General features: G+C 46.2%; 1 protein-coding gene across 1 annotated transcript in view; it reads left to right on the top strand.

Annotated features, from left to right (window-relative positions):
• Positions 1–16,674, top strand: part of AP3B1 (adaptor related protein complex 3 subunit beta 1) — a 2,743,269-nt gene that overhangs the window by 2,166,747 nt on the left and 559,848 nt on the right. The window contains exon 24 of the mRNA XM_069627424.1: positions 1,387–1,471. Coding sequence (XP_069483525.1) covers positions 1,387–1,471 — 85 coding nt within the window. The remainder of the gene's footprint in view (positions 1–1,386; positions 1,472–16,674) is intronic.

The following is a 16,674-nucleotide window of genomic DNA, read 5'->3' on the forward strand; positions in this document are numbered from 1 at the left end:
AGAGGTAAGGATTGGCAATAGGTTTATTTGTATAGGCCCTTTTATTTTGACAAGACACCACTTCGACTGTGTTATTATTTAATGGTCGTAGCTTGCTCCCTTCTGTAGATTTCAGATTAGATAGGTGTTTTTTCAAACCCTTTTTGAACTTCAATAAACACCCTTGAACTGTGGTCACGTGTGTCTGTCTTACTGTTGATACCATGCCTTCCTTACAGTGAGCTCCAGTCACTGCTGGTGAAGCCTTCATACCTGTATCCTCTGAGACGAAAGTAACACAGTTTGTCCGGGCTTTGTTCCTAATGTTGTCATATATTAATATATATTAATCATTCTCAGAAGATTCACCTTCTGATTTTATGTGCTCCGCCTCATCTATCAAATTTGTTGGGTGGTTTAATTGGCTGGATCCTAAGCAGGCTCTTGGATGCTATGTTTCGCAGATGAACATCAGATAGGATTACTAACTCTTTGTTCTGCTCGTGCAGGCAAAGCCATTACCAGACTCTGTCTAGGTGGATTGCCCTTTGTATTTGAGTTCTGTGAGCTATCTGGGAAGGATGTCCCAGATTGTTTCAGGGCTCAATTCTTCACAGGGTACAGAGAACACTTCTCCCCTGCAGAGAGGTGGCCCTGTTTTTGTTATCTGTCAGGGAGCTATATGGGCCTCCTTACACATGTTAGTCAGGAACTCTGGCTGGAGTCCTTTCCTGGTCATGGTGTCCATTTTGTGACAGTGGTGCAGAGTTTTATTTTGTAGGTGGTGGTTCTGACTAGCCTCCCCAATTAAGGTTGTCTGAGCTGCTATGGGGTGTTTTTAAATGAGGAATCAGTAGGAGGAAGGAATCCATTATAAGAACTAATTACATACCTCTTGGTAAAGTAGTCTCTGGCCATCCAATCTCCCCTTTGTGATGCATAAGTTGTTTACCCCTTGCTGTTCTCTGGTCTTAGGCCTAGGAAAAAAGACAGAACTGAGGTATTGGGGTACAAATGTCTCCATAATATGGCCACTGATGTCAGCATAATGAGCGTGCATCAGAGTTGAATGGAGCCGAATTGTATCTAAGGGCAGCTGAAAATGTTTTGGAAGAGAGCTGGTGCTGCCATCAGAATGAACATTACCAATGTTGTAAGCATTTCTTCGTCCACAGCTTGGTTGAAGGCTTGGAACTCATTTTACCTCATAAAAAAATGTTAGTCTTCTATTGCCAGATCAACTGCATACAAAACCCAAAGTCAAATAATTCTTATTTGAAATAATGTTTTGGGTGTTAATATTTTCAGCTGGATTGTATTGCTTTTGTAATGAGTATGTGCCTGCTTCTTTATGCCTTTTTTACACTGTTCGTTTGTAATACTGTTTCTTTATATTAAATCCTTTAGAATCACTTGGACCACAGATGTCCATTACTGTCTCAATGGGGATTGACTTCTGTGATTCTACACAGACTGCCAGTTTCCAGTTGTGGTAAGTTCCATCTATTCATTTTGTCCATCTGTAATCCCTTCAGTGTGTTTGTGTGGGCCAAACTCTTAACAAGTAGATCAGTTTCGGTAAAAATGACTTGCTGTAACATATAGTTCTTATACTTCTCAAAAAATCTGCACCAATCTATGGAAAACATACTCCTACGCCCCGTTCCCTTTCCTCCCTACTCCATGGGCGTCCCTCAGTAGGGACGGTAACAGAACCGCTTTCACCAGAAAAAAATTCTTTACTCCTTTAAATATAGTCACGTATGAGGCATGGACCCAGAAGCATGCGCTCCCTTGACTTTGCCCTCTGGCGCCACACCTCAGTCCTCTTTTCCCCATCAACGGGAGCGTACTTGCTTGACCTGGGCAGTTTTTAAAGCCCTTTTTCTCATAATTTCACTCTTTTTCTTCTGTCTTCCCCTGGGATCTCGGTCCCACATTTTCTTTAATCCTTTCTAGCATCCTAATTTCCACCGGCCTCCGGTGCCTCTCTCCTTCCCTGCGCATATAGGCCCAGGCAGGCTTTAATTAGGTGCCCTTCCTGCGACTGATCCTTTCTTACATCGGACCTGCACGCACTCTGCCTCCACTACCTAGGCAAAGACCATGGATTGGACGGCTGTTCAGCATGCAACGCTCGTACTTCCCGGTCTGTCAAGAACCGGCTTATTTGGTGGAGAGCGCTGTTCTCCAGGTTTCCCCCAGAGCAGATCAAGGAGTACTTGCCCAGGAAGACGAAGGCCAAGGTAAGTATTCTGTTCTCCAAAGCACCTCGCAAAGGTGATTCCTTCCCCGGGAAGCAGCCAAGCGGGAAGGGCCAGTCGGGCCCTGTCACCAGCCAGGGCACCAAGGCTCAGCGATCTACCGGCCTCACGGCCGAGGGGTCCACCTCCTGGTGCCACATCTAAGGGGCCAGTCGGCTCTAATACTGAGAAATCCCCAGAGGGGCTCTGCCCTGCTACTGGGCCTATGTTCGAGGGGGCGCTTTCACGCAGCAGCACTACTGGATCTTTGTCTGAGGGTGATCAGCCTACCAGGCCTGAGGCACGAACCTGCACGGCGAAGTAAACAGATGGAGGCGAGAATCCAGTACAGCATCAGACACGGGTGTGTCGGGCAAAGACAAAATGGGCGCACGTGAGGACACGCACCACTCAGAAAAACATCAGAGACTGGACTTCACTCTGAGGGTGCAACGGTCTCCCATGGTCACCCCTCAAGTAACCTGGTGAACATCCTACCCTTTTCCCTCTGGACAGGGATGCTTCACCGAACCCTATTACGCACAGAGCAGGCAGGGTGCATCCCTCCACGCCAGTCCCAATACACGGGTCGGCGCATTAGCGCACAACCCCAGCCTGTGAGGAACAATTTTTTGACAAATTCCTCATGCTGATGAAATCTCTTCAGATGAGCAGCATGCTCAAGGGGATTATTAAAGAGATGCTTCCACCAGTGCCCGCACAGCTTTTGGCTCCAGTACAGCTGCTGCCAGTTGCACCTATAGTAGCGGTGGAGCCCCCTCCTGCACCATCACAGTTGCCCATGCAGCCTATCACTGTGGCTCTGTTGACACCACCCACTACTCCCAAGGCCTCATTGCCTCTGGCAACGCCACCCACATATCTTGTGGACCATCTGGGTGCCACAGATCAGACTGACACGGGTGAAGAGGAAGATCCTGACATGTAATCTCCGAGCAGGGCATTCCATGACACGCTGGCCGGGTTGGCAGAGTATCTGGGCATCCCTCAGCCCCAGAAGGAACAACCAGGGGTCTGTGGGGTTTCTGGCAGAAGTCCTCAGTCAGATCAGCTACTAGGTCTGGCATTCTGTTCTAACAGGACGTGGAAGCCCTGGCAAAGAACGGATGGGCAAAGATGCACTCATCCACCAACAAAAGGCAACTGCAAAGTACAGGCAGGCAGAAGGGGATACCCTACTCTTATCAGTGCACCCACAGTCACATTCATTGGTGATAGTGTCAAATTTCTCCTGGAACTCCCGGTTCATAAGCAAGCCTCCTTTAAGGCAGGTTCGGCGGAGGCCAAGGTAGTGGCGCAGGACCTAATGGAGTCCACTGTGTGGCATATCGGCAGGGCAATATGTGTGGCCACGGATATGAGGCGGACAGCATGGCTTATGGCCACCAAGTTTAACCTTGACGTCCCAAGACCATATCCTGGATCTCCCACTGGAAGTGGAGGATTCTTTCTTTTCATCGACTGACGATGAATTGGATAAGAAGAAAGACACTTCCCAAACCGCCACGTCTTTGGCTATTTCTAGCAAAGCCTGTACCCAGGACGATCCGGCAGGTGCAAGCCTGTTCCTGCGATAGGGGAAGGACATTCGGTGGATTCAGGAGCTTGCAGGCAGCCTGACAGGTCTCCCAGCCATCACATTTGTAAACAACAACGCACGTCACACAGTCCCCCTCTCAAGCACCTGCCTCAGAGGGAAAAAAGCAATGACGGCCCCATCAAGGTCCACAGTTCTCCGGTGAGGGGCAGGCTAGCTATCCACATTCAGTTCGGCAGGCTCTCTTTGCGGATCCATGGATCCTATCAGTAGTTTCCTACGGTTTTCGTCTGCCTCTCCCTCCTGAACTACCTTCTTCTCCTCCCCTCCCTCAGATTGGGACACCAGCTCTCCTTGCAGAGATCAGCTCGCTTGTACAAAGTGCGGCAGTGGAGGAAGTTCCCCTCTCTCAAAGAGGCTCATGGTTCTACCCGCAGATTTTTGCAATACAGAAAAATAACCTGGCAGGCCTGTAAGTGCTTCTAGATCGGTTCTTCCTGAACCTATCCCTACCCCTCCAAAAGTTCAAGATGGTTATTCCAACTCTGATAACGGAGAGATTGAATGTGCTCCCTGGACTTAAAGGATGCATACCTACACGTCCCTATATGGCAACCCCACCACTCGTTCCTAAGGTTCAGAGTGATGGGCTTACATTTCCAGTACAAAGTTCTTCCATCCGGGCTCAACTTAGCCCCACTGGTATTCACAAGGCGTATGAATGCTGTGGCAGCATTGCTCACATTGGAGGGCCACCACGTATACCCATACCTTGATGACTGGCTAGTCTGGGGTGAATCTGAAGGTTCTGAATACAGCCTCCAGACTAATGGATATCCTATACGAACTGGGGATCTCCATCAACCACAAGAAGTCGCAGCTCCAGCCTATCCATACCTTGGGTCTTCCTGGTTCTATTGTGGGATGCCAGAGAGCAAAGGATTTTCCCCACCACTGAAAAGGTGGCGGCTGTCAAGACGGCTACTGGTCACTTTCTCATCAGGATGATAACTTCGGCCGGGTGGTACCAACATCTGTTGGGAATTATGGCAACATGCCTGCTAGCGGTCCCGCCTACCAGACTCAAAATGAGGAGAGTGCAGTTACACCTCTTGGCCTCCTGGAACCAGAGAACGGGTTACCAAGCAGCATCAGTCTCCATCCTGGTGGAACTCCACCAGGATTTGCTGTGGTGGAGGTAGGACAAACATCTTATTGCGGGCAGACCATTCAGGCACCCCCTGCCTACTTGTACTATCACAATGGACTCCTCCCTGAAAGGGGGAGGAGCCACACTGGACAACCACAGTGTACATGGCACATGGACAACGGAGGAAAATAATACCTACATTAACTTCCTCAAACTGAAAGCCATTCAGTTGGCGCTCACGGCCTTCTTACCAGTAATCCGGGCAAAGTAGTTTGTGTTCCGACCGACAGCTCCACTTGTATGTTCTACATCAATATACAAGGGGGCACCAGATCACCTCCTCTGTGCAGGCTCACTATGGCTGTCGGTGATGCACCTTCCGGGAGAATCCAACCTCTAGACGGACAGACTCAGCAGATTGGGAGTCGACAACTATGAGTGGCAGCTGGATGAACAAGTCCTGTCTGACATCTTCAGGAGATGGGGCCATCCCCATATAGACCTATTCACCACGAGCAGAACGAGTGATGTCATCAGTACGCCTCATGGCAGGGACAGGGCTCTCACTCGCTGGGGGATGCCTTACACCCCCAATGGAACGGGATGTGGGCATATGCATTTTCACTGACCGCACTGATCCACAGGGTCCTCGCCGGAGTCTTATCCTGCTAGCTCCACAAGGGCCGGTCAGGCCATGGTTTTCGGACCTCATACAGCTCAGTGCAGGGTCTGGTCGCCCTCCCAGTGCAGGGAACCATGCTCCTCTCCTAGCAGCCTGGTTCCTGAGCATGTAACGCTGCAGCATCTTCATCTATCGCAGGACAAACTGGAAATAGTTCGGAAGGCAAGAAGCGACTCCACCAGGAACCAATAAAAGAGAAAATGGACTGGGTTTTGCTTCTGGGCCAAGGAAAAGGGCATAGACCCGCTAAGGTGCTCACTGCTGTTAGGGAGAATTCTCAATATGTGCTAATTTCCCTTACCTTTTGAGACCCCCAGCAACTTTGCTGGATTTCTAGGATTTGATTTTTTTACCTGGAAAGAGTATGAGCCTCTTTTTCCCCACTCTTTCATGTATTTTGATGTGTTTTTTACTTTTGGGTTCTTTGGTTATGGAGTTTTAAAAAAACTCCAGTGGCATCATCTTTTTCTGTGTCACACAGCACCTTCAGTGCAGTGGCACAGTGGTGTCTTTCAGATTCCCCAAGGTTTAAATACCTTCCCTGGGACTGACTACTGACTCCCAGGGCATGTGAACTTAAATTGACTTTACTAGTCTCTTTAAACTTACTGACTCAGCAGACACTATCTTACTATAGAGTGCTGGAGGGGTTGCCTAGCTTCCCCTGAATCAAAACACTCATGTAGCAGTAAAATGCTAGCCTTTCCAACTTTAAATGGCTGGTGGCAGTGGTTTAGATCAAACTACAATGATTTTTCCCTACCGCTAACAACGGTAGCTATAAATTGCGTTAGCTATGTTTTTCAATATGGCGCCCAAGACCTATCTGTAAAAACAGACTCTGGTCATCTTTTTTAGCCATTTCTTTTAGGAAAGGTCCTTCTTGTGTTTGTCTCTGCGCGCCAAACCAGGTTTGGTCCCTTTGTTCGTTGGCCTTTGGCGGGCTGAAGCCCTCCTCTGGCGCCTGAGTGCCTGGGATGGACAGGGTTTGAGGGAGGTGCCCGAAACTCCCTGTGCTTAGTCTCCTAGGAGACCTGAATGCACTCTGGTGTGAGTGGCCGGCTGGCTGTCGGGCAAGGACAGCCACCCTGCTGTGTGAGTCTCAGCCAGGCTGGAATGAATGGGGGGAAACTGTTTAAAAGCAGGTCTCTGGGACTTGGACAGCAGAGTCGGCCACTGGAACAAAAGAACCGAAGAGGAGAGTGGTAGGCAGAAACCTGTGCAGTTCTCTAAGGGACCACTGCAAAAAGTTTAAGACTACAGGAGTAAGCAGTAAACCCAATTGGTAGTAGTCTGCACCACCCAGATTTACCTGGTAGCTGTGGCTGAGCAGTCAGACTTCTCTCAAGAAGAATTAGGCAGTATATAGAGTATACACAATAGGGCTAAAAATACAGTAGAACAAGCAAACACTGACCAGAGCTTTGGTATAAAAGTATATAATTATTTATTTAAAAACACACTTATAAAAATACAAAGGCACTAATATGTCAAGCAAGTTCAGACATAGTCACTATAAGTATATACACCTCCCTAGTTAATTATTCGACAAGTCTAGGTTAAGACACTACTTATTTAGCAAAACAGAGGTCAGCGAGTAACCGCAGATGGCACTCCAATAATTTGTTTAAAAAGGGAGTGAGAAGGCAGAGTAGGAAAATAACACAGTACCAACACTTTTAAGAAACCACAGCAAGTCAAGAAAGGCAGGGTCTACGGTAGAGCAGAAAGTTCATAGGCCAGGCCCACTCTTGGGGAGAGCAAGGCGGAATGTGCCCAAGATCACACAGTGGAAATGCACTCAAAGTCTTTGCAGAAAAGTCAAAAAGAGGTTGGATCAGTTCGGAAAGGCAAAGTTAGCAGGTCTGAGGTCAACCCAGTTAGAAAGTCGAGGATTTACGGGACACCTTGGACGATCTGTTGTAAGGGAGACCAGGCGGGACACAATACCTGAAATGGTGAGAAAGCTCCAGCGGGGGCAGTTGTTCCTGGCAGCGGATGCAAGACGTGGCTTCAACCAGAGGAAGAGATTATCTCGACGAGGAAGAAAGCTGGAGGTTGTTGCACTGCCAGGGAAGAAACCAGCCGCAGAGTTTCTCGATTAAAAGGTACAACCCTTTTATTCGCGGTAGTGGTGAAGCGTGGCTATCCGGCCATCGGGGTGCTTGGCACAGGCGATTCGACCACGAGACGATCCAGGAAGGCGAAAAAGGCGAACTGGTTGGTCCCACCAGCTCAACGGGAAGAAGACTCTCCTCGAAGAAGATCTCCTCTGTCGTCGGGGAAGTGGTGAGTTTCGTACAGCAGGGCTCCACCGGTGGTGTCGTCGTTGTAGATGGCTCAGCTTCTCCCCTCTTCGGATTCTTAAGGTCCTGTGGCGACTTCTGAAGTTCCAGTCCCCAAAGCCCTGCTTTTATGCAGCAAAACCCCCATTCATCAGCCTAGCTGTCACTCAAACATGCTAAGTGGTGAGCCGGGCGACTCACCACTGGGCCATCACACAAGTGTGCAACTTGAGTTGCCAAAGCAACTCAGTCCAGGGTGCCTAATCCCCCTCCCACACATCCTGTTGACCCCAGACAGAGTGGCACCATTTGGAGGGCTTCTGTGGAGAAGCACGCCAAAAAGTGGAACAAAGGGCTCGACTTGGGTTAGAGTTTCAGAGGCGAACACAAACGCCATTTTAAAACCGAGTCCTGGCAAAAAGACACAACCGGGGAATAAATATTAAATAAATAACCCGGCGGTATCTTTAACATTGCACCAAAAAGTGGTGCGTTTAAAATGAATTGGAAAATCCCATAGGAAATATTCTGATGGAATATTTTGCGTGGTATCCACTGCCACCAGCCAGAAACTCGACAAGGGGGGACTGGACAGTGCCCCCTTGGAAAACAGACCCAGGGGCAATCGAATTATCCCTACCAGTACTTCCACAATATGATGGTTTGTACTGGTTCTGTTCACAATTTGAGACTAGTAAAGCCAATGGTGACTTTACATGCCCTGGGAGGGTATCAGTTAATAATATCGCCATATATATGGTCGCCGTAAATAATATCGCTGGGAAAATGTCGTGGCGATATTATTTAGGTGACCATATATATGGGGACAGGGGCAAAAAAAAATGTGGGGGTTGCGGGGTTTTCCCCCGCATGTTCCATGCAATAATGTCGCCACAAAAAAATGGCCATTTTTCGGTGATATTTTTGCATGGCGAGATTTTTGTGGCAACATTATTACATGGAACCCCTGGGAGACAGTAGTCAGTCCCAGGGTATGGAGTCTATGTTTGGGGGTCACTATGACACCCCTGTATTACTGCACTGAGGGTGCTGTGTAACACACATACCAAAACCACATGAAGCCCTATGGAGTAAAAGACCCCATAGCCCATAAAACACATTTCCATTCAAAGGACATACTCAAATCATGCCTAAGAGTGGGAGAAAAAGAGTCTCACTCTTAGCAGAAGAAGAAAATAAACCCCAAAAAATCCAGCAAAGCTGCTGGGGGACTCACTAGGTTTGGGAAATTAGCCTTAACAGAGAATTCTCCCTAACGGAGAGGAAGGAGGAATGCTGCAACTCCTGGACGACGGTGAAGCCCTGCTGCAGGTCCCAATTGCCTGAAACTCCTTCGACAGAGAAGCCCTTCAAGGTTAACTTCTTCCCTTGAGTTTGGTGGGAACAACCAACCCGCAAGCCACCTGGACACCATCCTATTCTGGTCGAATTTTCATCAGAGTGCTGTTGAAAACCGGATAGCCAGAGGCAAGGAAACCAGCTGGTGGACTTTAAGACACTCGCACCTTAAACTGGCGTCTTGTTACAGCTTTTGGCCTCTTCCCTGGGCAGTGCAGGAACCTCCCAACTTCCTCCTTCTTGTCCCCACGACTGAAGCTCAGGAACAGCAAGATCCGCTCGAACTGCCAGGAACAACTGCCTCAGCTACAGCTTTCTTCATTGACAAGGTATTGTGTAAACGCGGTCCAGAAATCTTTTCGGCCATTGAGAAAGTGTGTGAAACTTTCCTGAACTACGAAGGCTTGTCCTTCCCTAAACATTCGTCAAACTTTTTTCGCCTAGCCAAATCCTTTAAAAATCTGTGGCAGAGACTTAACCGTTACTTACCAGAACTGTGCTATCCTATACAAAAGAGACTGAACCATTGACTTTGGCGCAGGCCTCTTTAGAAGAATTGCTGGTTGTATTTAACTGAAACCCTGTCCTGCCTATGAATGTATTTGGGCTGTCTATTCTTATAACCTTGTCTTTTCCCTCCTTTATTAAGTATCTGAAGTGCCATTGTGCTCCCACTTCATTTTGGAGCTAAACTTGTTCATTTACTTACCGGTTGGATTTCTGTGGTGTATTAGTGTGTGATATTGAGCTGCTTATGCTAGAGTAATGTTTTATAACGGACTGAGTAAATAAATGTATATTCTTTTACCAAAAAACCTTGAGTAAGTGTTTACTTGAAATACTGTATTGGTTGGTCCTTTGTGTAACTTGTTCTACTGCTCACTTAAACTCTTGAGATAAGTCTGGCTGCTCAGCCATCACTACCACTTTACTGTGTAGGATGGGCTTGTACCAAAGGTGAAATTGTGCTTACACTTTTAGTCCTAATTGCCTGTAGTGTTCCCCAAGGGTACTGCAGGTGATTCTGCCTAACAACTGCATCTGGTACTATCGTTGTCAGCACATTTGGCAGGGTCAAGGGTTCAGGTAGACACATGTTGTTCCTACCTAGCCATAGGTGCATACAGAAATTCAGACAACGAATCATTCTCCACCTCCAACCCGGTGCTCAAGAGGCATCTATCCAGTGTTACAAGGCTGTACCCTCCTACCAAAAGACCACACTCGGTATGGCACCTCAACGTGGTGCTGGCGCCCTGGCGGATAAAGCTTTCTAGCCCATGGCAACCGTGAACATAAGTTTGGTCACAATCTAGACAGCTCTACTGGTGGGCCTCACTTCAGCATTGAAGGGTGAGCAAAGGTCAGGCCCTTGTGGCGTCGGAACCCTATACCATGTTCCATCAAGACAAGGTAGTGCTCTGCACCCACCCTGCATTTCTTCCAAAAGTGGTGTCTTTGTTTCATCTCAAAGAGGAGATGGTGCTACCAAGCGTTATTTCCTAGCCCAAAGAACGAGGCAGAAAGGGTGTTGCTCTGTCTAGAAGCCAGGAGGGCCCTAAAGGTCTACCTAGACCGAACTACGAGCTTCCACAAGTCAGTCGCGTTATTCATCACCTTCGGTGGGTCTAGACCAGGTGGTCAAGCATCAAAGTCCTTGATAACCAGGTGGATGGTTGTGGCCATTCAGGAGGCATACAAGTGTCAGCAGAAGGAATTTCCAGCAAATCTTCATGCTGATGCGGTTTGGTCCAAAGCAAGGGCAGTTGCCTTCCAGCGGCAAACCATCAGCAGAGCAGCTACCTGGGCTACCCCCTCAGCATTATGCAAGCACTATTGTCTAGATGGCAGCACAATATCAGACGCAGCTCTTTTGGGCAGGCGGTCCTGAAAACATCTCTGTGGTGTCAATCAGTTGTAATCACCCATGCAGTATGGAGGAAAGGGGACGGGACGTAGGAGTAATTATAAGCTACTCACTGTAGTGACTAACATACTCCTAGTTCATAGTCCCCTTTCCTCCCTATGTCCCACCATCCTCCCTCTTAAAAAAGGTACGTAGTTAAGCAGTTCCATCTGGCTGGCGTGTCAAAAGGGACTGAGGTGTGGTTCCGCAGGGTGGAGTCAAGAGAGTGCATGCTCCTGGGACAACGTCCCACGCGCATCTAAATTTAAAGCGGTGAGAAATGTTTTCTGGTGACAAAGGTTCCGTTCCCGTCCCTAGCGAGGGACACCCATGAAGTATGTAGGAAAAGGGACTATGGACTAGGAGTACGTTAGTCACTACAGTATCATGTTTTGAAAAATCTTCAAGTAGAAATCCAGTCAAATGTTAACTACTGTTTTATTTTTATTTTTCTTGAAAATCAGTTTCTTTAATTTTTGGATAGTTCCATTGGTGAGTATTATTATGTTCTAGTAAATACTGTAATAGTCTCATTCAGATATTTATAAAGTGCAAATCTAGTGGGGACGTGGCATAAAGAGTGAATGGAAAGTTTTCATGCCTGCAAATCACTCATACTTTTCTGTTAATTAGGGGTGAGCAAAGCGAAAAGTTCGGAATTCGCACATCCGCCCATTCTGCAAAATCAGCAATATAGTTCTGCTGACACAATTTCACCCAGTTTTGTGTGGTTCCGTGGGGAGCGTGGTGTTTTGTTTCCATGTTTGTTTCGTGTAGTGAGATTAGAAACTTTGCACAGTTCTTTTTTTTTTTTGGGATCTTTGCTAGTTTCGTTGAATGACACGAGAAACTTTGCGCAGGTTTTTCCAAACCAAGCTGGTCTCGCGCAGTGCCATGAGAAACTTTGTGGTGGGTTTTGATTCATGCTAGGTTTGCGCAGCGACGCTAGGAACTTTGCGCAAGTCTTTTGTGATCTGTGCTTGTTTTGTGCAGCTAGACGAGATACTTTTTGCGCTTCTTTTTCAACCCGTTATAGTTTCCCGCAGCGTCCCGAGAAACTTTGCACAGTTTTCCTCCATCTGTGCTAGATTCGCGCAGCGACATCAGAAACTTTGCACGGGCCTGTTAGTCGACCTGTACTAGGTTCATGCAGCGGCACGAGAAACTTTACACAGATTTTGTTTTTGATTCGTACTAGGTTTTTCGCAGCGGTACGAGAAAGTTCATGCTGCTCTTTGTGATCGTGCTAGATTTCGCGCAGCGGCACAGGAATGTTTGTGCTGCTCTTTTCGATTCGTGCAGCAGCACATGAGACTTTGCAAAGCTCTTTTCGGTACACATCGGATGCAAAACGGTAGATCGGGTGAAGCTTAACAAAATCTGATTTATTTCACTTCAGCAGCTGGCATAACGGAATTTAACCATTTAACCATAGATATATGCACATTTGTGGCAGCATTTTTAAGGATTGGTGGACATTTTTAAGGAAATATGGAAATTCTGCACACTTTGTATTTTGTGTTATCCTTCTGGCTATTGTTATTTTAAATTTTGTAATTTAAATGTATGTTTTCCTTTTTCATTGTCTTGTTTAATGTTAATAGCGCTGCTGAATAAAAATATTTTCTCTCTGTGGGTCCAGAAGAGGAGTCTTAACATCTTGAGCCCAAGAAGTTAATCTGTGTTGTCCAGGGTCCAGAACAGTGTTTGACTGCTGGAAGCCAAGTTGTTGTGTATTGCTTAGAGGAGGGTGTACCCTGGCATAGTGCTGCTCGACCCATCGAGGTGCCAAAATTCTAAGTAATGCAAGAAATCTTCAAATGGCACTGCAGCTACGACATCTGTCCACTTTTCAGGGCTGGAGAAGATCTATGGTTGCCGCCTGCAGGGGAGTGCCAGCCGGTGCCTTTGCTGCCACCAAACACAGAAGAAAGCATCCCGAAGGTCCAGACTTGGTGAGGATGTGCAGTGCTGTCCCAAGTCGCCAGAAGCCAGCCTGTCCTCCGCGCTGCGGCTGCAGCACCGAAGAACCGAAAGGTGGCCAACCATAAAATAACAAAACCTGACACCTACTACTGACACAGCAATCGTTGCCACTGAAAATCATGGACAGCCACCAGGGGACTTATCTTCCTCATCCAAGCCTTGTCGAGGTCCACAGCAAGTTTCAACTTCGTGGGACATCCACAGGTGTGGTAGCGACCTGACAAAGGGAGACCAACTCGACAGACCTATACTGCTGTTTTTCTGACAATGCTTGGTTCCCTTCTCCTGCTCCACACTGACCTCCCAGTGACGACTCCTTTCGGGGGGGGGTGTCCATCCTGAAGGGGCTTTGATGATTAAAGCAGAGAAACTCTGCCACTTTGCCTTCCAAGGCACCCTGGGTACTGTGACGAGGAAGTGCATCTTCCATCCTTAGGATTTACCCAGGGGTCCCAGATTTGTATTGGATCCTGTTCTCCTATTGCTTCCCAGGTAGCTTGAGGTGGGGGGACCTGTAGAAACAGACTGTTAATAAACGTATTTGAACTGTAATATACAATATAAAGTTCACAACTTTTCCTTACAGGTTTCCCAGGTGGGGGAATTGTCACACATCATGGCCTTTTTACACTAAAGAAAGTGTTCAGTATTGCCTGCCTTTCTAAAGTAGATTCATGAGGTCAACCTTTACCTAATAATTTAAATGTTTTTTAATAACTGTCAGCAGTTGGTGCATTATAACTGAATTTAAAGGTAGGAGTGGTACCAAATAGAACTGTGCATATTAAGTTAGAATATCTGATTATAGTTGTAGTGAAAAGTAAGTCTTATTTATTTGTATATATCTACCTGGCCTTTTATCCTTTAATAAAAGGACTGTTTTATCGCCCAACGTAGTGTGTGGACATCACCTACCTTGAGTCTCAGCCTTGGTTGCTCATCCATAGCTACAATTGGAGAACCTTGGCTGGGGTCCTCTGTGCCTTTACCCCAATCATATAGTGGGCAGAAGTACACATTTCCCCCTCCATTCTTTACAGTTGGGATCCAATGATGGCGGCACTGGGGTGTATTGAAAAGTCATTATCGCGGTTGGATAAAACTAAACAAAAAAGTGGCAGTGCTGGATACAAGAACTGCCTTGCTCAAACAGAGAACCATTGAACTGGAACGGCAGAGTACTCAAATGCTCCCATTGGTGCAAAAAACAACCAAGGAAGTTGTTGAAGTCATTAAGGGTAACAGAATATTGGAATCTAGACTCGAATATTTGGAAAATGTGGTGAGAGCTAAACAGATTAGGGTGGTTGGCTTCCCCCTGGATGTAGAGGGAGATGACCCAGTTACCTTTGTCACCAATTGGCTCCCAGACTGGTTTGATGCAGAGATGGAGGAAGACCCTGTTATTTTGGAAAAATGCTATAAAATCAAAGTTAGTACTTCCAACAAGACCACGGAATCGACTGGGGGTCATATGCGTATTGTTAAGCTATCAGATGGCCGGGACAAGGAGAGAATCTTGAAAGCGGCAGCAGCAAAGGACAATCTGCAAAATCAACAACAGTGTTCTCCTTTTTCCTGACTTGGGACTGGCAACTGAGAAGGAGAGAAGGAAGCTTAACACATTTAAGAAGTCTTTACTTGCTTGAGGAGTGAAAGCAGGGCTACTCAGACTTGCTAAACTGAGAGTTATGTGGAAGGACAACAAATGTGTGTTCTGGGGTGCTGTGAGAGCTGAAGAGCTGTTGGAATCGATCCCAGAGAAAGCCATAGCGGCTGCAAGGAAGGAAGGGATATGTGTTTAAGATATAATGGGACTGTATGTCTGTGCTAGCTCAAGGACTCCTCCCCAGCCCCCTTATCTATCCAACTTATACAGGCTGGAATGTTGTTCTGAAATTGGAAATACAATTGGCCATTGGGAGAATGGCATGCGATGAGGGGAGGCCACTGCGGGTCCTGAAGCGGTTGGAGATTGGCTAGGCTCCTATAGAAGGCTTTACTATGAAAGCAAGTTATGGAATAGGTTTCTGGTTTAATTTCATGGAAATCGGGAGAGTGGGATATATACACAACAATAGGTCATATTTTGAGAAACTGAGTTTTGGTCGTACTCGCAGATTGTAGCAGACGATATGTAATTAGATTGCATGACCTGTAGGTAATATTGCAGTTTGAGGCTATGCTGATAGAATATACTGCAGTGTGTTTGAAGTAAAGGATTGGTCAGCAAAATGTTAGTCCTGTAGATTGCGCTATTCCCTGTATGGTGAAAGATGGGAGGGCCCTTGCAACCTGAATTTATATTGTTCAATTTCTTGTTGTCCTCCCCCCATGTTTAAGAGGACTATCCGAGAGGCCCCAAAATATACTGTTTGTATTTTGTTTTTTCTTTAGATACGCACTGGGAAAGTCTCGTGTTGTTAGCCTGGCTCTTGTTTTGCTCTTTAAAAGTGCAATGAAAAGTTATTTGATGAAGAAAATCAGACGTGGCTCAGCAATAACGTCACTCTCTGTGGCAATGCCAGATATAGCTGCACTTTGAGTGACAAGACACCTGCAAAGATATCTGGTTTTATGGCTTCATTCTGAGAAGAATAAAGCCATTTATTTAATTAATATACAACCATATACAATATAAAACATTTCACAATAAGATCTAAAGTATTTCACATTAAAAAATAGTCATAATTTTCACAATAAATTGAGAAAAAATGACAAACAATATTTTTTTTGTTTTTACAACATAAAACATGTAAACTATTTAAAATAAACATCCAGAATATCTATCCACTCAATATCATCAAAACTAGTTCGTTGTATTTCTATTTCCAACACACCTTCAGAAAGTTGGTTTAACATTGCCTCACATTTCCAATAAAACAGAGTAAAAATATATATATAAAATGTGTATCCTGTCCATCCATAAATAGATCGCAACATTGTGAAGTATTGGCACAATTGAACTGGTTGTCATATTATTTTAAGTACAATGTTCTAAGACCATGCAGGCTTTCACACTCAACAAGTGTTCCAGTGTTTTCAGTACCATATTGCCACAAAGTCGACACCATCCACTAACTCTTGGTACTCCATTAAAATCACCCTTCCGCTCCCAGGTTGTGCTGAAATTGAATTTCATTAGCAAATACTTACATATTATTTTAGGAGCTGGGTAGGCTTTAATATGCGCTGGTGGAAATTTTCGATTTAGATGATACTCTAAATAGACACCACTGTACTTAAGAGTTGCCAAATTTACAATATTTGCTTCCAGGCTACTTTGCTCAATCATCTTTTTTAAACACGTTTTAAAGCATCCTTGAGTGTGGCTGGGCTTTAATATCTGCCCCATCACTCAGTTGACCATGCAAGGCTATAGCTGATGAAGTGGTAACCTAATCGGCTTTGTCACCCTCATCAGTCATAGCGGGGATCCTCAACACCAGATTTTCCAGACTCAATCAGATCTGCTGAAACAGGAGTGTCTGTACCAGCAGATGGAGCCTCTTTGAAACTGTCACAA

The sequence above is a fragment of the Ambystoma mexicanum genome, chromosome 6p (assembly GCF_040938575.1).
Source record: "Ambystoma mexicanum isolate Mex_15411 chromosome 6p, UKY_AmexF1_1, whole genome shotgun sequence".
NCBI lineage: Eukaryota > Metazoa > Chordata > Amphibia > Caudata > Ambystomatidae > Ambystoma > Ambystoma mexicanum.